This window comes from Colias philodice, chromosome 14 (assembly GCF_061535455.1).
Source record: "Colias philodice isolate Cphi_HAF_F1 chromosome 14, ilColPhil1 Martin Lab GWU primary, whole genome shotgun sequence".
Lineage (NCBI taxonomy): Eukaryota > Metazoa > Arthropoda > Insecta > Lepidoptera > Pieridae > Colias > Colias philodice.
This window is the reverse complement of record NC_143099.1, coordinates 9879171-9902684: the sequence shown is the minus strand read 5'-3', so window position 1 is coordinate 9902684 and position 23514 is coordinate 9879171. Positions and strand designations below refer to the sequence as shown.

Below are 23514 nucleotides of genomic sequence, written 5' to 3'. Positions count from 1 at the left end.
AAAAACAGTAAAATCCAAGCAAGTGGGCATTCGAAAACAATTATACCTACAGCGACTCGTAGACACAAAAAACCATCCGGAATAGGGAAAAGTAAAATGTCGGACAGTAAAATTACGTATAGTGCACAAGCTAGTATATAGATTAATGGCGTGCCATACCGGACCGTAAAAAATCGGAATGCCGGACCGTAAAATTCCTTGTAGTGGACAAACGCCCTTAGGGCGCTTGTGCACTACAAGGAATTTTACTGTCCGGCATTCCGATTAGGGCGCTTGTGCACTACAAGGAATTTTACTGTCCGGCATTCCGATTTTTTACGGTCCGGTGTGGCATGAAAAAACCGATGAATTGCTTGTGCACCTGTCCGTCTTTACTCGGACCAGTGCGGTACAGTTCAAGGAAGTTTGGCGGTATAATGCTATCATAAATGATTGTTTTTGCATTTTACAAGAATTACGAGTAAAAAATATAGAAGGTGAAATATTATATTATTTCGTTATAATAAAAAGTAAAGTTCCGTAAGAGATTTAAAATGCGTGTTTCACTTATTTATTTTAATCGGTGACGAGGAGCTAAAGCTATTCCCACTTGAACTTTAACTTACCAACACTTACTTAGATAATAATTATAGGTCAATGCTTGGTCAATGTATATAAAATAACAATACCGACTTCTCAAATCTCATTGCCAGCTAAAAGAAAGTAAAACAAGAGCTTGCTTTCAATTGGCATATGCAATAAAAAGAGTTAAATCCAAGCAAGTGGGCACTCGAAAACAATTATACCTACAGCGACTCGTAAACTCAAAAAACCATCCGGAATAGGGAAAAGTTAAATTGCGGACAGTAAAATTACGTAGGTGCACAAGCTAGTATTTAGATTAATGGCGTGCCATACCGGACCGTAAAAAATCGGAATGCCGGACCGTAAAATTCCTTGTAGTGGACAAACGCCCTTAGGTAGGTACCTAACTCTTTAGTTGTCGATTGTACCTATTTTTTAACATTATGTAACCTAAAATATCATTACTTAGGTACAATATGAGTACTCAAAGTAATTATAGCAAAAAAAAACAATCTGACAATAAATCAAAGACAACTTTGTAAGCACCGGGCTTGCTAATAGGCACCGGGTGATTAAAGGTGATTAATAAAAATAATAATCTGAATTGATCTGAATCTATACCTAACATACCAACATTTGCGCGTTATGTAAATATTGCTTGTAAGTTGTAGCACATTTATGTCCTGTGGCCTGTGCAAATATGACGTCCATATAAATTATAAACTATCCATTATTTAAGCATACTTTTCTGTTTCCTTCAGTAAAAGTGTAGAGCGTTAATTTCCTTTAAATTTAATACATATTTGATCATTGATGTTACTCATCGAGACTTATAATTCTTACTAATTTATATTTTTTCGTTCTCTAAATGCTCAAGACTAACAACAATAAATTAAGTGGTGGCGGCCGCGGCGTCCGTTATCAAATTTATCTTTAACCTAAAACAGCCCATGCTGTGATGGAGCCTTCCTTATTCTTAATTGAAAAAATAACTAGGTACCTGAGGAGTGAGGACATATAAATAAACCTAAGTATAGACTGTAGAGTGTGAGTCATTTATTTCTTGGAAATTCAGTGCGAATATAATATAATGTAGATAAACCTTTCATATATTATCCAAGCATTAAAATTCGAATATAGAATGTAAAAAAGCTATTCTGTATTGTAGATAAACATTACGCGCTCTGTCAATCTATTCTGCAATATGGCATATCTGTTTGGGGGGGTGCAGGAATAACTAACTTCATCACTGTGGAGAGAGCGCAAAGAGCCGTCATAAAGGTGATGCTGAGAAAACCCTTCCGCTTCCCAACAGCTGAGCTGTATAGCGAGCTTGCAGTCCTAAGGGTCAGGCAGCTCTTCGTTCTCAAGGCTGTGTTAACTACTCACAGAACCTTAAAAATAAGAAAGGACTTTAAAAAACTCACCTCAAGGCGTACATTCTCACTGCCATGTCCTCGTGCATCCTCCCTTTTAGCTAAACGATGTCCAAAATTTTTGTTTCCTCGGATATACAATAATGTCAACAAACATTGTAACATAACACTACTATCGAACTACACATGCAAGAAGGTCATAAAGAAATGGTTACATACGCTGTCTTTTGAAGAAACCGAACAATTACTTAAAGGACCACTGAGCTGACACACACTATAACAATATGCCTTCACTCACAAACAATGACACACACACACAAACACTCACTCACTCACACACACACACGTGAACACACACACACACACGTACACACACACACACTATCACGAACACGCGTGCTGCAAACCGCAAAATAATGTAATTTGTTTTTCTTTTATTTTTTTATTAATTGTATTAACTTCCATTACATTAGATTATTTACCTACTTGTTAACTCTCTACTGTCCATAACATATGTATATAACCAAGAAGCGCAACTCAGGGTCCCAAGACACAAGTATTTCACTTAGTTTGGGACCCACTGTCGTACATTAATTGTAAATCATATAATGGACAAATAAATTTATTTCATTTCATTTCATTATCCTTAAAAGTGTCCCCCAAGTTATCCCCCGGTTAAATAATATAATGAATCAATCGCGTTTAAAATTCGTAAAGGGTGTTTTTTCTAAACTATCGTAACTAAGTACCTACAATTTGTTAGATTTTAGAAAAATTGTAAAAAAAAAACATTGTTATATATGTAGGTTTATAAATGACAAATTTAAAAATGAAGCTAAAAATGTGATAAAACAAAGTTAATAAGACTTAGAAGGAACTAACTATGTTGTGAACTGAAATTATGCTAATTCGGTAAATAACTAAACTAGCGCTTCCTTAATATGGGTTTTATTAGGCAAGTTAAATGGTACCTACTTATGGCGCCTAATGAAATAATGGTGCGTATCATCACCATAAATGGGAGTAATGCGTGGGCTAGGTACATAATATAAAATGCGAAAAGATAATATACAGGAATCCCCTTCCGTGTTAGGGTATCTTCCTCATGTTAGCTCATAGGTACTTACTAATAACTCATAGGTTACACTTAAATGTAACGACATTTTCTCTATAGGTAGGTAAAGTCTATGTATATGTATTCGCTAAGTCTGAGATTGTAATATATTTTTTTCCTTTTAGACGATAAGGGTGTCCTCAGACCTGACTCCTGTCAAAACAATGCTTGCCGAATCAGTTTTAGGTAAAATATCGAAAGGATGTCCTGATTATTGCATACGTACCTTCCTTGAATGATTTCTTTTTTCTATTCGAAAAAAGAAATTACTGCAATGAAAGAAACTTATTTTGATTTTTTTTCTAATAAAATTTTATTATCACATACATGCTGTTGACGTAATTACTGTTCATTTATAATTATCTCTAACAATTATCCTTTTAAACACTAACAAGATACATAGAATGCTATAATAAAATCTACTGATCTAGGTAAATATCATTATCGAGTTAGATCGTCGGAACGTTTTACTCAAAACACATAATTATCGTGGCTATATTTCTAAGACAGGAAAACAATAAACAATCGTTTATATCATAAACTAATAATGTTTGCGTTATAGTAATTTTATACTCTAACCTCCTCTAATGAATTTTTCTAAATTGCTTTACTGAATTTGTATAATGGACTATGTAGGTACTAGGCGCGAGATCGAAATAGATAGAATTTCTTTTATGAATATAAGTGAAACTTCATTAGGCACGTTGAGAGTAAAATTTCATAGTCGCGTCATGGCAATACCGTCACGTCATGGTGGAAGGCGACGATTTTGGTATCTTTGAATCTTGTCAAAGTAGTTTCGACACGTGTGCTCGGCACACACGCTCTTTTTTTAATATTGTTGCAACACTATCATTTAAACCTTAATTTTCTTTTCAAATGTCCATAAAAATAAATATAATATGTAATATAGTATATATGTCACGGCTAAAGGTAGGTGAGAACATAAACTTAAGATTAGCCGGCTAAACTTAGGTTTATTTTCGACGAGGTGTTAATGTTAGTTTGTTCTATCTTTAGCCGGCTAAACTTAAGTGTAACCGCAGGCCCGTGGCTAAAAATGTCGGGGTGGGTAGATTTGGTTAGCGCCGGGCCGGTGGAGGGCTTGAGGGGCCCGCACAGTGCCAGAAAACACTCGCCCTGTTCCTTACATGTATTATAGTAACCAAATCTACCCACCCCGACTCAGGGCAGAAAGCTGGTGGCTAGGTTAGGTTAGGTTAGAACTCTTAAGACCCGCACGAGCCGAGCGAGCGCAGCGAGCGTGCTGCGGCAGCAGCCGGCGAAGTGCCAGAAAACACTCGCCCTGTTCCTTACATGTATTATAGTAACCAAATCTACCCACCCCGACTCAGGGCAGAAAGCTGGTGGCTAGGTTAGGTTAGGTTAGAACTCTTAAGACCCGCACGAGCCGAGCGAGCGCAGCGAGCGTGCTGCGGCAGCAGCCGGCGAAGTGCCAGAAAACACTCGCCCTGTTCCTTACATGTATTATAGTAACCAAATCTACCCACCCCGACATTTTTAGCCACGGGCCTGCGGTTACACTTAAGTTTAGCCGGCTAAAGATAGAACAAACTAACATTAACACCTCGTCGAAAATAAACCTAAGTTTATCCGGCTAATCTTAAGTTTATGTTCTCACCTACCTTTAGCCGTAACATATATATACATATATGTATAAAAAAATACATCATAATATGATTGAAAATATTTATTGTCCATCGATAGCTTGTGCAATCTTCGCTTCTTTCCTTGCTTTCTTTCTTTTCAGGAGCATTTCTTTCTTCTCTTCGACACTCTTCTTTAAACCCTTCATCTTCCTTGTCTGTAACCTCTGAATATCTTGCTTGCCCATGTGAATGCGACCATGTTTTGTGCCGAACGCGTCTTTGGAAATATTCTTCTTGGTAAGAGGTTTGACTTCTCTGGGCACTCGGCAAGCTTCCTTGAATAGGTCCTCTGACGCTAATCTTGTTCGTCTCAGCTTGAAGTCTATTGACGGACCTGTTAGAACAGATTTAATGAAACTATAAAATAAAAATGGTGTTGCCCTAACAATTTTTTCACTCGACTATGGGCTAAAGTCTTCTTAAAGTCGTCTTACCACAAAAACTTACTCTTTAATCTGGATTTGTCGTATTTCACATAGACAACTATTAAAGTGATAGATCTTTTTTTTTTTTTTTTTTTTTTTTTTTTTATAGTGGGGAAATCTTCCAAAGATACCCACGGCCCCCGGGGAAGGAGCCGTGGGTTATGTCGGATTCTTACCGACTAAAACCCCACTGTGTTCCGTCGAGCCGCTTTAATGATGGGGCCGCGGGTATTTGTTGGAATTCTTCCGCGACAAAGTGATAGATCCCTGGTTTAAAGTTAGACTGTGTTTAAATTGTTTTGTGGTAATATGTAGTTACCATTACTTTCTACCAAATGTCAATTATTAAAAACTCACATTATATCCAGCACAAGAAAATAATAGCTCAAACCCTATAAATATAAATTCTAGAAGTACAATTTATTTCTTGTGAAGTTTTACAAGAGACCCTCATTATTTTTTAACAAAAATTATGAATAAACTTTTTAATAAATTTTGTATGAAACTATTGAGTTTTGTTATAAGTATAGTACTTCATATTCATGTCAGTTCTTTGTGTGCGTCCACACTGAATGCGCGGTGGCGGCGGCCTAGGCGGGCGCGACGAGCGGGCGCTCGCGGTGGCCACACCGACGCGCGAGCTCAAGTAGCGGTTCGACGTTTTTCGGGTGTTGCAAACTTTGGACGATTTGCTATTTTTACTGGACAGTCCGATTTTGAGATGAGATCATTATAGAAGTTGTACACGAAATAAATAAAACAGAGGAATAACGGGTGAATCTTATATGAAGAATTGAGATTATACCCTACAAAATTACTGTGGTGTATATAAGTGTTTTAGATTGAATCGCACTTATAAATAAAGAAGTTTCACTTTAACAATTAAGTATTTACCGCTATTTTACGAAAAACAATAAAGGATATAATATAAGAAGTCGAGCGACAAGACCGAAATGGTTTGATACCCCCGCCGTCCGCGCATTGGGTCGCTTGCTGACTAGGCCCGTAGTGTGGCCAGAACGCGCGGACAGGAGAGTTTGAAAACTACGCGCGCTGGCTCGCTCATTACCGTCGCACTAGGCTTCCGCCATAGTCATTTCAATGTGGACGCAAAGGCGCGTTTCATACGTTTGATATTTCGCGCCCGCCGTCGCAACCGCGCTAGGCTCGCAGTGTGGACGCACACTTTTTAAATACTTATAAATAAACAGTATTACCTATCTCTTCAAGTTCTACTCTTGGTGTGCGTTGTCCACTCTTTTTTAGCAGTATTCTGTAGGATCTAACATAGATATTGCCATCATCTGTTGCTGTGAAGCTAAGTGCATGTTCTAAACCTTGCAGTCTTATTGTTTCGACCTGAAAGTATTAGTTATTGAATAAAGTATAAAAAATATGGGTTATTGAAGAATGTATTAAGTATTTTATATCTAAAGAACTGACCATTAACGAACAGTAAATATAATAGTATGATTTTCTTCTGAATCTCTATCTAAATAATTGTAACAGTTGCAATATTAATTAAATTAATTTTTCATTTAAATGTTTCATGTGTGAACTGAACTTACATAAGTTAAAAAAAATAATAATGACAGGAGAGTTGGCTTGACTTTGCTTATGAGAATTAGCCATTCATATAAAAAATTGAACTATTTTAAATTTTAATGTATTTAACAACTAACTTCTATTAATATAATCTATGAAATAGATAATAAAAATGTCTTAATACCTTTTCCCTGTGAAAGAAATCTGTGAAGAGCGATTTCAATCTTTTGAGATCTTGATTTAAATCCCACGCTGGCCCATTAAACAGTAAACAGGGCTTAATACCAGCTAATACTTTCATATTGTGGAACTCCGACATTGCCTTAAAGTTATCGGCTCCAAGTTCAATCATGTCCAAAACACCATAGTTGAATGTCCTTCCCAATATTATGTTATGGGGCCTCTTTTTGGAATGTGAACTTACTCCGAACAATGCGGCCTCTTTTTTGTAGCAAAGCCTGGAAAAGTTGAGTTATTAGTGAAAATCAATATTTAGTTTTCCTCAGCCCCCGGAATCACAGACACAATAGAAAATCTATTGTGGCGTGGCCCGATCGGGCCGCTCGGTGGTCAAGGGGTATCCAAACGAGATATAAAATCAGTCAAACAAAAACTTACTTTTCAATGAGTGTTGCATCTTCGAATGGCACGAAGTCATTCTTCCGGCTTAGGAACGCCGCGTCTGGTTTTTTTAAATCATATAAATCCTTCAACACTTTTCTAGCCCTCTCTGATGGGTTTCTGCCTTGTAAAAATATACACTGTTTTGGACCCTCTATCGCCTTTGGTTCCTTTGAAAGTAACACCTTTTTACCTTTCCGAGTTGTAGGTTTCCTGAAATAATATATCTTTATAAATAATTTTGTAAAAGCTTGGTTATTGATATATCAATGTATAAATCTTATTACTTTATTCTTTGTATTACACCCATTTTTATAAAATTACACGTTCAACAAAATTTATTTAATTTACTGTCTTTAGCACGTGGTGAGTGGTTATTTAGATTTTAGACATTTGTTCTGTCAAATGTCAGATGTGTCATTATGACAGATAGCACAGACAGATAGTGTCAAGATGAGTGTTGCGTTCCATGGTTGCATTTCTCGGGTATGTGTGGCGGTTGCTATTAATACACCAGTTTAAAATAATAAAAAATGAAAAAAAATCGCAGTAGGATGAAACCCATTAGAAAAGGTGTGATAAAGAGGTTTTCGGGACGGAAACTTTTAGTTTTTGAGTTATGAATTTTTGAAAACCTGAATATTACTATAGAAAGTTACGTAATTTCAGATCTTTAGGTTCCATAACACAATAGCTAATCACATAAAAAATTACGACTCTCAACTCGACGTCCTGTAACTTAAGTTTTACCATCTAAAAAAAGAGCGTGTGTACCGAGCCCACTTGTCAGAAGTGAAACTTCTTTGGCAAGATTCAATGGTACCAAAATCATCAATTACTCCTTGACGTGACGGTATTGCCATGACGCGACCTTGAAATTTTACTCTGAAGTCTCAACGCGCCGAAATAAGTTTCACTTCCAAATTACACGAATTTGATAAGAAAAAAAATGTTTCTTACTTTTTATTTTTTTTTAATTCTATAATTTTTGATTGTCTATGGTTGATGACGCAGAGAAGTGAGAACTACAGAATTTTATTACAGATCGTGGCGCGAAAAGTGAAACTTTTAGTTGAGCAGTATTATTAGAATTTTTTGCAATATACTTTAACAAAGATTCGACAAAAGGTTTGTGATGTGTAATGTTCCTTTATTCATAGAAATTAACTTCATAATTCATTTATTATCTTCATCGGGAATTACCAATTCATTAGTGAGGTCCGTTATATTCAGGTAAGAAAAACATTTTATATAATATTTTAAGATGTGAATAAAACAATAAAGTATTCAGAGATATAATATATAAATCAAAAACACAGTTCTCGTTGATACACAGTAATAATTATTTATGTACCTATTAATTTATTAGTTGTCGTTAAGAGAGATAATAGAGAGATTGAGAATGAGAAATGAGAACCACGTTCTCTTTTTGAAATCGGATGATAATGATAATTAATGTATGTATTGTAGTCATTAATAAATAGTAGGTACCTATTTACCTAATACATTTTATAACAAATCAAAATTTATCAAAAAAATAATAATGAACGATGTAGGTAGTAGGTATATACTTACTACTTTACTTTTACTACTTTTTCGTGGTGACAACCAAATTCCACCATTTATTTATTATTATCTTTATAAAATGCTGCATACGGGTAAATACCTAAAATTGGGACACTGAATATTGCAATAGATATGCAGTAAATACATTTGTGGTATTAGGTATAACCGGTGCAGTTACATAAAGAAATAGGGAAAACTTGAGGAAAATGTTCACGGTTATTATGAAATATTTAATCAACAGTATCTTGTATCTATGTATATTACCCAAGATATTACCTATATCAAGCTAAGTACTAGTTATTATTCTGTGCCTATATACATTTCTATTTAAAAATTCCTTACAAAGTGGTTTGAAAAAATATAATTACCTACCTAAGACGTACCTATATTTCATAATAATAAAATATAATTTTTAAATATAGGTACGTCTACGTATATTTAGCCGCTTGTCTCGGCTCCACCCGGGCTGACCCGTAAAAAACGAAATCGATATTATAATAAATACAAAAACATAAAAATATATCTCTATAATATCAGTTTAGATAAAACTTCGCGCGGACCGTTTATAGTCTACCATTAATTAAGTTTATTAAAATGAAAAGGTCACGGACAGAGAATACAGTGTGTGAGAAATGTTGTTGTTGGAAACATATAATAAATAATGTGAAAAATTAAACACGTTTTTAACTTAGAGCATTAAACCAACGTTTCAATCATTTACGAGTAGGTACGATTCTAGTGTGTAGTTTTACTTTTTAGGTATGCTTAAATTAGCATTACTGTTATAGGTACCTATGCTTTAATAAAACTATGTGCAATTAATTAAAATCTTAGTTATCAAAATAGTATGCATAGCTACCTAGTAGGTAGTAGGTATATATATATTTACGTAAAACAAAAGGGGAAACCATATTTACCTAGTCTGGTATTTATTCGAAAAACCTCGGACAGCTGAATACAATAATTATTCAAAGTGTTCATCGTGACGCAATGACTAAAAAACCAAAAAATACACGTCGTAATAAATAATATAAAGAAGATAATATATTATAATGATACTTGATGAATAATATTATGTTTACCGAGTTCTTGTCCTAAGCAGCGTCGCATGTGGTTTTATTGAAACACTTTTGTAAATATTATTATTTATTTCTATAGTCTTAAAAAAAACTTGACCATATTTGTACTTGTTTTATTATGGTCCAAGTTGTTTTAGTCATGAGCGTATGAATTATCTCACTTAGAAATTAAAAATAAACAAAATAATTATATTAACTGAATGTTTATCAGCTTGATTTTATGTAAAGAGTAATTAAAATATACCTAATTGTCTATCTGTCACGGCGCCTACACAAAGAACACGTGAGATTTTCTGAGAGGAAAAACATTTTACACACGCTCGTCTTGGTAAAAAATAAAACCGGCAAAGTAAGATTTGCAACTAGAATCTGGGTACTTCCGTTGATTTAAAATTATAATTATGTAACTGTTGTCAGCGGCCATTTTGTAGAAATTTCGCGTCTTTCTACCAAGAAAGAATTATTTATTCGTGTAGGTACCTACTAGGTACGAATTATTTGTTCGTAACGCTTCAAAGTATAAAACAGTGTGATTTCTGACTATTGGTAACACAACAATAGCTTTACCAAAAACATTAGTGGTACTAGTTAGTATAACACAACATAAAACTGTTTATACCAGCAAAATTTCCCGCGCAATTTGTAGATATGGAACTCTAAAGAGGCTGTATTGAGCTTTAGGTTTTCCTCAAAGTTATTATGAACACGTTTCTTTGTATATTATCAGTAATCAGTGGTGGCTAGCGTCACTATGTTTTTGACCGCCGCCTCTGTCGCCGGTTAGTTCTCGCCGTTTTGTGTGATCTGGATTTAAACACACAAAAGTAAGTACTTTATTTTTTTTTTATTGTTACCTATACTGGATTGTGTTAGAAGGTAAAATTAAATTAACTTTTCACCGTTCCATGTTTAAAAAATAGCATAATATGTAATTAATTAATTAACTTTTAAATTCAAATACATAGTTACCTCATTTAAATATTTTTGAATATAACCTTGCAAAACAATTATAGCACGATGCTTCGCAAACTCAATTTTATGTGTCTTTTCGCCTTTCGGGATCGGTTTACAAAAATATTTTTTAAATCAAACTTTGAAAATGATGTTATATTTTGACTTTTGCCTGAAGGTATCATGTAGGTAGGTACTTAATTAATATTTAATTTAATATTGAACACTGCATATGACTGACCATTTATTTAATTTCATTTCATATATCTATATTAACTTCGAAATAATCTTTATTTTAAAATCTATTTGGAATACTTATGTTCTTTTTATTTAATTTTGTAAATTACTAAAATACGATGACCTAGTTTCAATTCGAAATGATAGTAGTATGATGGTAGATGTCCCTAAATTTTTCCATTAAATTCTTCAAAGTTAGAAGAATAAAATATGCGTTTTTTCCTTCATTTTATACTAAATTAATATTATAACAGGCTTATCCAGTGTAATAAGAAACATTGAACTTATCACCATCATAAACGTGATTTTATTGCATAATTTGTTTAAAAACATGTTACTTTATTACCTATATCATTTCGCAGTAAGAGGCCAAATCGTATTTGGATATGGGTTTGCCCATAAAAATATTCAAATTTATGTTTAAAAACATCGGTAGAGTCCCGGGCTGCTTTCAAAAACAATATTTTTTCGCAACATTTTTTTTCATCTCACCTCTTCGTTTCTACATTGGTATATAAATAAATGAATAACTGACATAGGCTATATATAATATACGATCTTTCGCGATAAATGCATTATCCAACACAAAAATAAAGCCCGTAGCATCCTGTACCTCAGTAATTACTGAAATCAGAACGTTCTGCCAAACAAACTCTATGCCTAAATATGTGTAATAATAATAGTAACAGTCCATAAACAAAAAATATTCTTAAGCATACTTAAATGTTCTAAAGCAGACTTAGTTACATTCATTCTTGGATTTACCATTTTTTACAACATGTCTGCAATCGTGATGCTGTCTGCAGGATGTCTGCTAATTTATCATTTTGCACGTCAACTTTAGTTTTCCTATTTATATTCTTTATTTGCAAAACAAGCGAGACTCGAGGAGCACTTATTTCAGTAATGGTTTTTTAATCATACCTTTGCGCTTTTGATACTTTTAAATGTAGTTTATTACTGTGTGATTGTAATGCCATATTTGTTTCTATTATTGTTTGTTTTTCTAAAGAAAGCTTTACCTTAAAACATCGACGGTTGCCTGGAAGAAATGGCTTATAGCCATAAGGCCGCCCACTGTATGCCGATTGTATCTTTTATTTTGTGTCGTCTTAATCTTGTATTTCCTATACAGTGAAGAATAAATAAATAAATAAATAAATAAACATCACAGTAATTGCCTTCTAAAACTTTACTAAAACCACGTCAATAATCAAGAACCACGTTTTTGATTGAACAGACAGAAAGGCGGTGGACTTCGATTTCAAATAAAATATAAATATTATAAAGCTGAAGAGTTTGTTTGTTTGAACGCGCTAATCTCGGCAACTACTGGTCCGATTTGAAAAATTCTTTCGGTGTTAGATAGCCCATTTATCTAGGAAGGTTATAGGCTATATAATATCATCACGGTACGACCAATAGGGGTGGAGCCACGGAGGTGAAACCGCGCGGAGCAGCTAGTAAAATATATGTATATTATGTAGTAATTATAAATGTATGTCTTGTCATTTAACGTGTTATTGAATTTTCTTCATTGATCTTGTCACTGAGATAGTGCGTGTGTAATAATTAATTATTGTTGTTTTGATAAATAAGTATTATTTAACATTAATTTATTATTGCAGTTTATATTATTTATAATGTTAATGATATTATAGTGAGAACCTTGTTAATATATTACATATCAAAAAACATACCTCAAGAATTAGGTCAATGGTATTTCAGTAGGTAGGCAAGAGGTTATCACCATAGTACCAACCTAATTGCAATGCTACCTAATAAACTTATAATTCTTGAGCGTGTTTCACACGTAACACAGTCATGTTTTTTTTATAGTCCCAAAGCTTAAGGAAATGATATGGGTCTTGCAATTCAATAGAGGTTTTAATTATCTGTTCTGTAGTCAAAATTAAGATAATTTTTCCTTGTTGCTAAAAAACGTAATTAATGATATATCACGTGTTCATATGAACAAATAATCAACATAATTGTTGGACAACGGAACGGATCTCAGGAAGTTTATGAATATAGCACTTTAATTCGAGGCAATTTCCGCTTGACCGGTAATGTAGACTAGGTACATACGCTGAATGTCAACTTCTTTCATTTTTTTCTATGAATCCGTATAAATAAATGCAATATACATATGTATATGTAAGTTTGATTGTTCTAGTCATCTAGGGTTATCGGTGGTATTTAAAAAAATGTTTACTACATTATTATCCTCCACCATATTATTTAGTTTTTATCGCATGGTAATGCCATGAAAACGCTGTAATTTTATGACCTATGTATTAGTAGTAACTTATTATTATGTGATGTACAGGAAAGCATAATACATTCATCTTTTAGTATAATTTAATTTTAATGGGAGTCCGATAAATATTTATGCAATGTATCAACATCAGTATCTTTTGTGTTTAGGGTTCCATACCCAAAGTGTGAAATGCCCTTGTCTTCGCTGTCCGTCTGGTATGTCACCAGAATGAAGGCTCTATTCTATTTCATGAGAGACAGAGAATGAGACATGTATTTCTGTTGCCGCTGCAACAAGTAATGAAATCAACCGTTGGCACAGTCAAATATTGAATGAGTGACTCATTTATTTTTGCAGTTTCGCTTTACCTAAAAGAACCCTTAGTGTCGCGAGTCCGACACGCACTTGACCAATAGCGTTTTATTAGTACTAAAACATTTCATTTCAGACGATGTGCAATAATTCCTAATTTGATAACAGTGTCTCACGCAAGATAGTGAAGTTATTTCGTCATTAATGTGTCTGAACGAGCATTAATATAAATAATAGCTGTACTTTATAGGCAAATTGTTAATGAAATAATTGTTTTATTTTTTGTCACGTACTGAATTTCCCCGTCTATAGGGTTGCGCCTTTCTACCACTAGATACGTAGCTCTAGGTCCTCTTTATTTCATGACTTTACTTCTTAAATTAAAAGTAAAGTTTAAGTGTAAAAAAAAATAAGTTTGAAAGTCAATTTAATACCTTCATTTATTAAAAAAAAATATTTTCTTTTTTTTATCTGATTCGGATTGACTACTCTCTTATCAGTTTAAAATATAGTCCGCTGCGGGTAAAGTGTTCCACAAAAAATTGTCCAGTCATTTGGAGGGATGCTACGGGTCAAATGCTAATATAATAAAATAAACACATGCTATAAATTCAGAACCTACAGTCGTTTTGGGAATGTAGCATTCGATTCAATGCTTTAATAACTTTCGTTTATAAGTTTAATAATGAATTAGGTACAAAACCAAAATGATGAATTACCTATATTTTTTCATAATCTCGTTAAAAACCAAATAATAAAAGTTAAATTAAGACGCCCCTTGCGATATACCGATAGCTTTTAACTCGATAAAAAAGCAATTAAAACGATACTTTCAATCACAGTTCAATGTTCATAGTAAGTCTTCACGATGGTAATATGAATATCTACTATTACTTTGTAACTTTCCTACTGCATGTTTATTTGGTGCGTTCTTTATCTTGATAACTGACACTCTTATTATTATGAATTAATTAATGTTATTTATGTTTTCCAGTACCAATAATGAGTTTCATCAGATTTCATTTTCTTTGTTTATGATGTTATCCGATGCGTAAATATAAGGAAATGATACTTAGGGTTCAAGAAATACAGACGGGAAATAATTTTAATAGGTACCAATTATTTAGAGATAAAAATATTTACTAAGATAAAAATAAGCAATGTAAATAACCCACACCATATCTTTGTCGATAGAAAGTCCATATAAAAATTTGAACTTTAATGATAAATTATCGAAAATCACGCCTGTTTAATTTTTAAAACACATGTTAAATACATAAAATATATAACAATTTATATTTATCAAAAACTAATTTTTATGACCTCATAACTTATATCGTCTGGGGTCAAGAAACACGGTCATAATCGGCAGACGGCATTATGTTTCACAACGCTCTAAATAATCGTCCATTTAACTCTTCAAAATAAGCTAAGAGTGTAGGATTTGGTGTTTCGATACATTCACTAAATAAGGTAAAGGTGACATTTTTATAGCTTATCGTAAATTAAATAAAGAATATACCTACTTAAGCTTTTGATGCTTTTGAATGAGAAATAAGATCTGATAGGTTTCATATTTGAAATAGTTGATTAAGTTTCTATAGAACATAGGATAGCAATTTCAATAAGCAGTTTTCACTGGTTTTCGCATGTTTCTTGGAAAACTATGACTACTACGAGGTATGGCTGACGATCACGTATGTTATATTATCTGTGGCACGGGGCTCGCCTCCGATAACAAAGGTCAATCTTCAAACCGTTAATATTTATTATCAAATTAAAAGGCATAGCGCAAAGGGCGCATTATTTCCTTGTGTACTGTTATTGTACTACATCTTAATTAAATATAATGATTGAAGAAATTCATTATAATAATGGGCTTATCTATTCTTTATTTTAAGTCTATTGATAGATATCTTGATCGCAAGATATTAGGACTTTTCTTTGAACCTTCTTTAAATGGCAAGAATAATCTGAATTGGTTCGTAAACACTACATTAATTATCCGGTACCTATTGTGATAAATATCACTAGAAGGTAAAATAAGTCCATGTATGAATGAACATGCACAATATGAATGGGCAATGAATTGAATGTACTAAATACATAACAATATTCTATTATTATAGCTCTATAGCATTAAGCATAGTAGCCAATGGTAGTTTATTGCAATAGGTACTATTATTATTTACAGGATGAATAAAATGTTGTTACGAGGTTCATATTATGACATTTATTTAAATTATTTCTCGTTTTATTAAAAATAAGGATAGGAAAAATATGCCCCCATCTATGCTGCATAAAATTGTCTAATAAATCTATGGCATCTACATATAAAATTAAATTAGTTTATATTTAAATTTCCTCGCAACTCAAACTCAAGAATTTATCCATCTCAATAAATATTCTTAAAAGTGACTCTACATATTGCGCACAGCGACGCAACGTAATTATATATTTACAATCTAAGTACCTACTTATATAATATAATATCGCATCGAATAAATAATTAAAAAATCATCCCTCTGGTTACTACATGTTACTACTCATTCGCTACTACTATAATGCACCCATACTTTCATAACAGACTCAAGCTTATTCTTATTTCATTGAGATCTTTCGTCAGTGGGCACTGGGCATATTATTCAATTATTTTATTCAGAGAGAGGAAACCGCAGTTCTAACACAATCATGCAAGAGAGCGCGTGCTTTTTGAAACATTTTTAGACACCTCGACACCCGCGAACGGAACGGTGCACTCTGAATTTTATTATTAGATTTTTTATGAACAGTATTATAAAATGACCGTGGAAACTGATACTGAAAGCAAAAATAAATCTGGTGAGTGTTTTGATTACAAAATTTAAGAAAATTTTAAAAAGGCTTGGGGGTTTATTATTATGACTGAGATTTCCACTAACTATCTCTACATTTTCGCGGTTTAGTGATTTTTATGATAGGTACTCGCTAGAAATTGGTTTATCTAAAAAGCAACAAGTTAATTAATTTGTTGTTTGATATTTTTATAGTTTATATTTTATGATAATATTTTTTTAATTATGTAGAAACGATACCTAGTAGAATACAAAAGTTGTATGGAAATTAGTGTATTATATATATGCTAATATATTCATAAATTTTATCCGTTGTTGCTAGCACTGACAGGTGAAATGAGCAACGGAGTAGGTACGTAACAAGGAGCATATAATTTGATTATAACTAGGTTAACTAGATTTTGTTTAATTTATGAGGTAATAAGATAAATTATGGAACTTATGTAACTCGGCAATAACAGCCAAATATTTAAATATTTATTTAGTTATATATGCTAATGTATAAAATTTACTTAATCACAAAAATGTTTACAAATATAATCTCCAGATATCCTAATGGTAAAAATTCTTCACCACAAATTTTAATTATGTTGAAATCTATAGAAGTTCATTATCAGCAATTCATACAGAATTACTAACAACTTGTGTGCATAAAATAACGTCATATTTGAGGTGCAATTTCGCTATAAAACCTGCAGTCTCGAAATACAATAGCTTCCCAGTAAGTACCTAAAATTAACTTTTTATTTCTATCTATTTCAGTGTTGGAGAACGAAACAAGGGACGCAGAGAATCAAAATTCCACAGAGGATCCTATAACAAGAGCTATAGGAGCCATCGGAAAATGGCAGATATGGATCTGTTTCATAGTATTTCTAGTAAAATTTCCCGTAGCATGGCATCAAATGAGCATAATATTCTTAGCCCCACCGATGAATTACACGTGTTCAACAAATGACGTATATGATAATCATTGCTCAGCAAATTGTACTGAATATAAGTTTGATCACTCTGTGTTTGGAGACACAATCGTGTCACAATGGAATCTTGTATGCAGCAGGGAATGGCTGAAAAACGCAACACAAACTATTTTTATGCTTGGAATCCTTGTTGGGAACATGGTCTTCGGCCACTTATCAGACAGGTTCGTATATCGACATAAGAACCATGTATAGTATCACCGCCCCTCGCTAAATTATTACATCCTGAAGAGTTGAGACGACTTTCCGGATAAGATTACTTAAGCAAATATAGCTCAATCGGACATTGTCCTACTTTTGATAATTGATATGCCCAATTTTTTCATACACAAACAGTTCAGAGTTGTCCATCTTTGTGCAAATTTATTGTTTAAGATTGGGTGACGTCAAGTATCGTTTTAAAAATAGTGATGACACAAAGTTTTATTTGGTCAATATTAGCTCAGTGGCCAACAAGAATCTCGGTGTTTACATCAATGCAAAATATTAAAAATAAATAAAAAGACTAATAAACATTTTTATAAACATGGACAGTTTTATAGTATACTTTTCGTCAATTCCAGGTTTGGAAGGCGTTTACCGTTCTTGGCGGCAGTATTTCTCCAACTTATATCGGGAGTTGCAACCGCATATTCCGTCAATTGGCACATGTTTACCAGTCTTCGTTTCTTCTTAGCTGTGGCAACTGGAGGCACTATGGTCACAAGCTTTGTCCTAACCATGGAACTTATCGGTACTAGATATAGGGACGCTGTTGGCATTCTGTATCAAATTCCCTTCAACCTTGGCCATTTGTCTTTACCACTATTTGGTTACTTTTTGCGTGATTGGAACCACTTCCAACTTGCCATTTCTTTGCCGTCAATATTATTCCTGAGCTATTACTTTTTACTCCCGGAGTCGCCAAGATGGTTGCTAACTGCAGGACGAGAAGACGATGCGCTGAAGATTTTGGAAGTTGCAGCAAAAAGGTAAGCATTATAATTGTAAAGCACGCATTTTTCGTTAGCGGTTAAATTGTAACTGAAAATATTAGTTGTAATTGCTATGTCGAATTCAGAAATTCCACAAAAAAAATATATTTTTTTAAGTAACTACCTAATAAATTGAATTATGATAGTTTATCGTAAAAATATTATGTTATAACTTTCGTAATATCTTATTGAACGTTACAAAACGTTTCCAAGTATAAGTGTGGTAATAATAATAGTGGCATTAAAATTAATAGTTTCTTGTAAACATGTAACACGATAAATATTCGCAAATTGATTTGAACCACATAAATAAGCTTACCATAAATTAACTATACCTTTTTTTCTGTCTACTGTGATTCAAGATACTGCATTTAGATAAATCAAAAATACCATTTCCCTATTAAACATCTGCATATCTGCTGCCGAAAAATCAAAATTTATCACAAGAAGAAGGTAGTTAGAAACGTAAAAAAGGTTGAGTTTTTATACTCAAGGTCAACAGCATGTCCAATTATTTGGAATCAAAATCCCACAAGACTCTATACAGAAACAGGCCATTCACTATTAATTGTCGTTTTTTCTTTTCTCATGATGTTTTTAAATTAAATCATTTTTTCAGGAATGGACGTCCAACCGAAAGAATAGCATCATACACCCAAAAAATGGCCGTTGAAGTTAAAAGCAATCCGAATAAAGAACATGCGTCCTTTATAGCACTATTCCGTACTCCAAAGCTTCGCGCTAGAACATTGGCTATTTGCTTCAATTGGTTCGTGTGTGGGTTCTGCTTCTTTGGAGTATCGCAGTATATTGGACATGTTTCTGGGAACATATTCAGCAATGTCGCCATTTCTGCTGCTATATTGGTAAGTTTAACTTTAATCGTTTTTTGATTGATGATGCGTGCTACTCTAAAAATATTTGAATTGTTCATTTATTTAGAGCGGAAATAATTAAATAATTTGTGAATTTAGCATATTTGATCGATAAAAATGCTGATTTTTTATTTTACTATGGTTCTATAAGGCTTTAGACGAAATCAATGATTTAAAATGCCGGGTAAAACTAAGAGTAAAACGCAAAAACGATATAAATGAAAATTTGATAGGAATACTTAAAAGTTTTAACGTAAAAGTTTTTCCTGTTAAATCCGTATAATTTGGGGCTATAGTATAAAAACTGTTTGTTATAAAAATTCCCTTTATTCCAGGTACCCGGCACCCTCATATCCATTTACGCCAACAAAGTCCTCGGGCGCAAGATAACTCTAATAAGCTCCAACTGCGTCACTGGTCTCAGTTGCTTACTGATTACCGTCGTTCCACAATCCGAGGCCAGTTACCTCATATTAGGTTGTGCTGGTCTTTGGGGCATGAGCATTTCTTTCGCCACAGTATATCTATACGCTGGGGAGTTATTCCCCACAGTTGTCAGGAATTCTGGTGTCGGATTGTCTTCTACTGTTGCGAGAATAGGGTCTATGGTCGCTCCTTTTGTAGCCACTTTGGGACATAAAAGCTCCTGGTTACCGCCCATCTTGTTCGGTATCACGCCATTAGTTGGAGCTTGTCTTTGCATAATCCTGCCAGATACGAGAGGAAAGAAACTTCCGGACACATTAGAAGAGGGGGAGGAGTAAGATCTCATAAGTGCCTCAAGATTATTTTATTTATTAATAGTATTCCAAGCGCTCTAGATTGATTAATTTTAGGAATTTAAACCGTTTAGTCTTAATTGTTAAGTGTAACTGTTGGAATTGTGTTATTGAATTGTTCGTGTAGGCTGTGATTATGAATCTTTATACTGTATTTTTACTATTAAATATGAAATGAATATGAAAACATCTTATTATTTGTTGCAATTTTATAATAACAAGATTATAACGTTTTAATTTTATATTATTGCCTTCTTCGAATTCTGACGTTCCGCTTCAAGTGGCAACATTCGAATCATAAGGATAAGAAAACTATTAATAATTGATACAAACATAAACATTTTTTTTATGTTACTGATGACTTATGTGAACAATTAATACATCAAAGCGAACTTTTGGTCACCCTATTCATGATTAGCAAATATTCCCTTGAATGATTTGACATAAAATTCACCTAGGTGTATTAAAATTTTCAAGATAATTATTTTTTACAAAAAAATGTACCTCTGGGTAACTTTTAAATATAAGGCCAGGATCGTCATTATAAAAACTACATTCATTATGTGCATTACTATTTACCTAAAAGATTTTCATAATCTTGGTTTTGATAATATCAAGTGTCTAGTAGTTGATTTTTAAATAGTTATGTATCCAAATCTCTTTTCTATTATTTAACACTACCTTCGGAAAATGATGTTCGAGCTTCTGCCTCCTGGATTGTGGTACTTCCTTAGACTATATATTACAGGGTACTTGGTATCAAATTTGCGTTAACAAAAAAATTAAATAAGAAAATATTCACAATTCAAATGTCTATTTTTATGATTATTATCAAAACTCGGTTATAAAACTGATAAAAATGAGATACTAATGCATTTAATCCGCCTTCCATAAGTATGTATGTAAGCGTGCGTTAAACAAATACTTTGTTATAAAATGGATTTATACATTTAAAATAACACAATGAGTTTTAAAAGTGAATCAGGGGAAACGAATTAATTATTAAAATACTTTATCACCTGTGCCATTCCCCTCAATAAAATATTTAGTTGTGACTGAAATATAAGACAGTGATGTATTATTTGTGGTAACATCAATATCAGTGTAAGCGTATCATCATATACCTAAGAACAGAAAATGGAGGCTGAAGATGTCATAGAAAAAACCATAGGACGTTCCGGAAGATATCAACTGTGGATATTCTTTCTTATATCTATAGGTCGGTTTCCTACTGAATATCAGTTGACAAACGTCGTGTTCATATTGCCAAACCCTGAATACGTGTGTAAGGATGAAGGGGCTAATAATGCCTCAAACTTTTGTCCCTGTAAAAATCCTGAGTACGATACCAGCACCGTTATGAGTTCTGTATCGAGTGAGTGGAATTTAATTTGTGACAATCGTCATTTAGCCAGCTTAGGCCAGTCTATGTTGCAAATTGGTATATTGGCTGGAAGCATATTTTATGGACATGTCTCAGACAGGTAAGTGTTTATCATTGATATAATCAATTAATCTAGTCAAGCCCAGCAGACTGAATGCCTCATACCACGTCTTCGAATATTATTTATTGCCTATTTTATGGGTCTGGGTACATCTATCCTCGTCATTAATATAATTTGATCCTTTCTTTCTCTTATGCGATATTGTATGATTTTAATTTCAACATTTTTAATAAAAAAAAATTTTTTCGCCCTTGAAAAATCAAATGAAGTAGTTAAAACACGTGTGTGAGTGCCAGACGACGTAAATATTTAATCAGATATTGTTTTATTATACGCCAATCAACAAAATAAATAACCTGTTAAAAATGTGAACCAAAATGAATAACATCGGCACTGTATGTTTGTTATTTTTTATTTTACAAGTTTTTATTTTTTAGATACGGACGCAAGATTGCTTGTTTACTTGCGTTGACAGCAGAAGTATTTTTTGTGGCAATATCTGCCGCATCGACGGAATTTTGGATGTTTGCTGTCTGCCGTTTCTTCATAGGAGTGGCAGTAGGAGGCACTATGCTCTGCTGTTATATCATTGTAATCGAACTATTCGGAAAATCATTCAGACCTTACTTACCGGGTCTCATAGAATTTTCGTATATATTCAGTTACTTGTCACTTCCGCTGATCGCGTATTTCTTAAGAGATTGGAAACATTTACAATTAGTGACCTCATTGCCTTGGGTTTTTGTATTATTTTATTATTATCTGATACCGGAATCACCCAGATGGCTAATTACAATGGGAAGGAAAAAGGAGGCTATTGAACTTTTAACATTCATCGCAAAGAAGTAAGTGAATTTCTTGACAAAGCGGGTATTATAAATAACGTCATACATCAAATTTAATTACAAAATTAACATTTCAGGAATAATATGCCAACCAAAGATATAGAAGCGATAGTGGAAAAGGGATACGCGGCTGCCTTAAATGAAGAAAGAAAAGAGCACGTTTCTTATTTAGACTTATTTAAGACGCCAAAGATTAGGAGATACACTCTGATAATAACGTTTATTTGGCTTTGTTGTGCACATACGTTCTTTGGTATCAATCAATACATCGGTCGATTACAAGGCAACATTTACATAAATGTTGCTCTGTCAGCGACGAGTCTCATACCTGGTTTAGTACTAGTTGTATTAGCTTCACTTTATTTAAAACGAAAAACTAGTGTTATAACTAGCTTTAGTGTAGCAGCTATTTCATTATTGCTGTTTATAGTAATTCCACGATCGTTGGAAACCGTGACACGAGTGTTGGCTATTATCGGCATGATTGGGGCCTATACATCTTTTGTACAGATATACTTATATTCTTCTGAAATATTCCCTACCGTCATAAGGAATTCGGCGATGGGTTTCGCGTCAGTATTTGCTAGATTCGGAAGTTTTATTGCACCATTCGTTGTTAATATCGGTGTAGAATGGGTATCAATACTTATATTTAGTATTCTGGCTATATGCGCTGCTTCTCTATGCATATTTTTACCAGAAACAAAAGAAACCGTACTTTTGAATACAATTGAACAGACAGAAAATAAAAATGAGCTGGACAACAAAGAAAACACTGAGAATTCTAAGGCTCAAAATACAATTAGTTAATGTTATGTGTGTTAGTAAATCATTATCCATAATTAATTAAATAATAAATAATTATGTTAATAATAGGTTCTATATAGCTTTCCTTTCGCATCTTCCTTTACGTTGCGAATTGCGATAAGCCTATAATAATTATTAATCACTATCATTTGGTATTTGGTACCCCTTTTTTGTATGCATGTTACCTATCTATGAAAAGTTTCTATAGTACCTACTATAGTTTTAATATTTAAATATGTTAATTGTTAGTTATCA

General features: G+C 33.2%; 3 protein-coding genes across 4 annotated transcripts; 2 read left to right on the top strand and 1 right to left on the bottom strand.

The window, feature by feature from the left end:
* Nucleotides 1-4750: 4750 nt before the first annotated feature.
* Nucleotides 4751-7719, bottom strand: Non3 (Ribosome production factor 2-like protein Non3). The gene is made up of 5 exons (XM_089703197.1): nucleotides 7603-7719; nucleotides 7313-7528; nucleotides 6879-7152; nucleotides 6367-6508; nucleotides 4751-5058 (listed from the first exon to the last, which is right to left on the bottom strand). Exons 1-5 carry the CDS (start codon nucleotides 7623-7625, stop codon nucleotides 4766-4768), a joined length of 948 nt encoding a protein of 315 aa, XP_089559323.1. The 5' UTR covers nucleotides 7626-7719; the 3' UTR covers nucleotides 4751-4765.
* A 2958-nt stretch (nucleotides 7720-10677) lies between these two features.
* LOC149482997 (organic cation transporter protein-like) lies at nucleotides 10678-20349 on the top strand. 2 transcript variants are annotated; one of them, XM_089703108.1, is made up of 5 exons: nucleotides 10678-10784; nucleotides 17317-17698; nucleotides 18098-18505; nucleotides 19128-19374; nucleotides 19719-20349. In XM_089703108.1, coding segments are annotated over exons 1-5 (1467 nt in total). In that variant the 5' UTR covers nucleotides 10678-10783; the 3' UTR covers nucleotides 20148-20349. The 2 variants fall into 2 exon arrangements, with proteins under 2 accessions (XP_089559234.1, XP_089559233.1); XM_089703107.1 differs by lacking the exon at nucleotides 10678-10784 and adding an exon at nucleotides 16405-16561.
* A 101-nt stretch (nucleotides 20350-20450) lies between these two features.
* Nucleotides 20451-23461, top strand: LOC149482996 (organic cation transporter-like protein). Its single transcript, XM_089703109.1, has 3 exons — nucleotides 20451-21646; nucleotides 22045-22452; nucleotides 22530-23461. The coding sequence occupies exons 1-3, from the start codon at nucleotides 21300-21302 to the stop codon at nucleotides 23260-23262; spliced, it is 1488 nt and encodes a 495-aa protein (XP_089559235.1). The 5' UTR covers nucleotides 20451-21299; the 3' UTR covers nucleotides 23263-23461.
* Nucleotides 23462-23514: the final 53 nt, after the last annotated feature.

Bases quoted from the DNA above. Each gene is read 5' to 3' on its own strand.
- Non3 (XM_089703197.1), bottom strand. From the start codon at position 7,625: ATGGGTGTAATACAAAGAATAAA. The intron at 7,529-7,602 runs GTAATAAGATTT...ATATTATTTCAG, and splicing joins GGTGTAATACAAAGAATAAA to GAAACCTACAACTCGGAAAG. The intron at 7,153-7,312 runs GTAAGTTTTTGT...CAACTTTTCCAG, and splicing joins GATGCAACACTCATTGAAAA to GCTTTGCTACAAAAAAGAGG.
- LOC149482997 (XM_089703107.1), top strand. From the start codon at position 16,522: ATGACCGTGGAAACTGATACTGAAAGCAAAAATAAATCTG. The intron at 16,562-17,316 runs GTGAGTGTTTTG...TATCTATTTCAG, and splicing joins TGAAAGCAAAAATAAATCTG to TGTTGGAGAACGAAACAAGG. The intron at 17,699-18,097 runs GTTCGTATATCG...CGTCAATTCCAG, and splicing joins TTCGGCCACTTATCAGACAG to GTTTGGAAGGCGTTTACCGT.
- LOC149482996 (XM_089703109.1), top strand. From the start codon at position 21,300: ATGGAGGCTGAAGATGTCATAGAAAAAACCATAGGACGTTCCGGAAGA. The intron at 21,647-22,044 runs GTAAGTGTTTAT...TTTATTTTTTAG, and splicing joins TATGGACATGTCTCAGACAG to ATACGGACGCAAGATTGCTT. The intron at 22,453-22,529 runs GTAAGTGAATTT...TTAACATTTCAG, and splicing joins TTAACATTCATCGCAAAGAA to GAATAATATGCCAACCAAAG.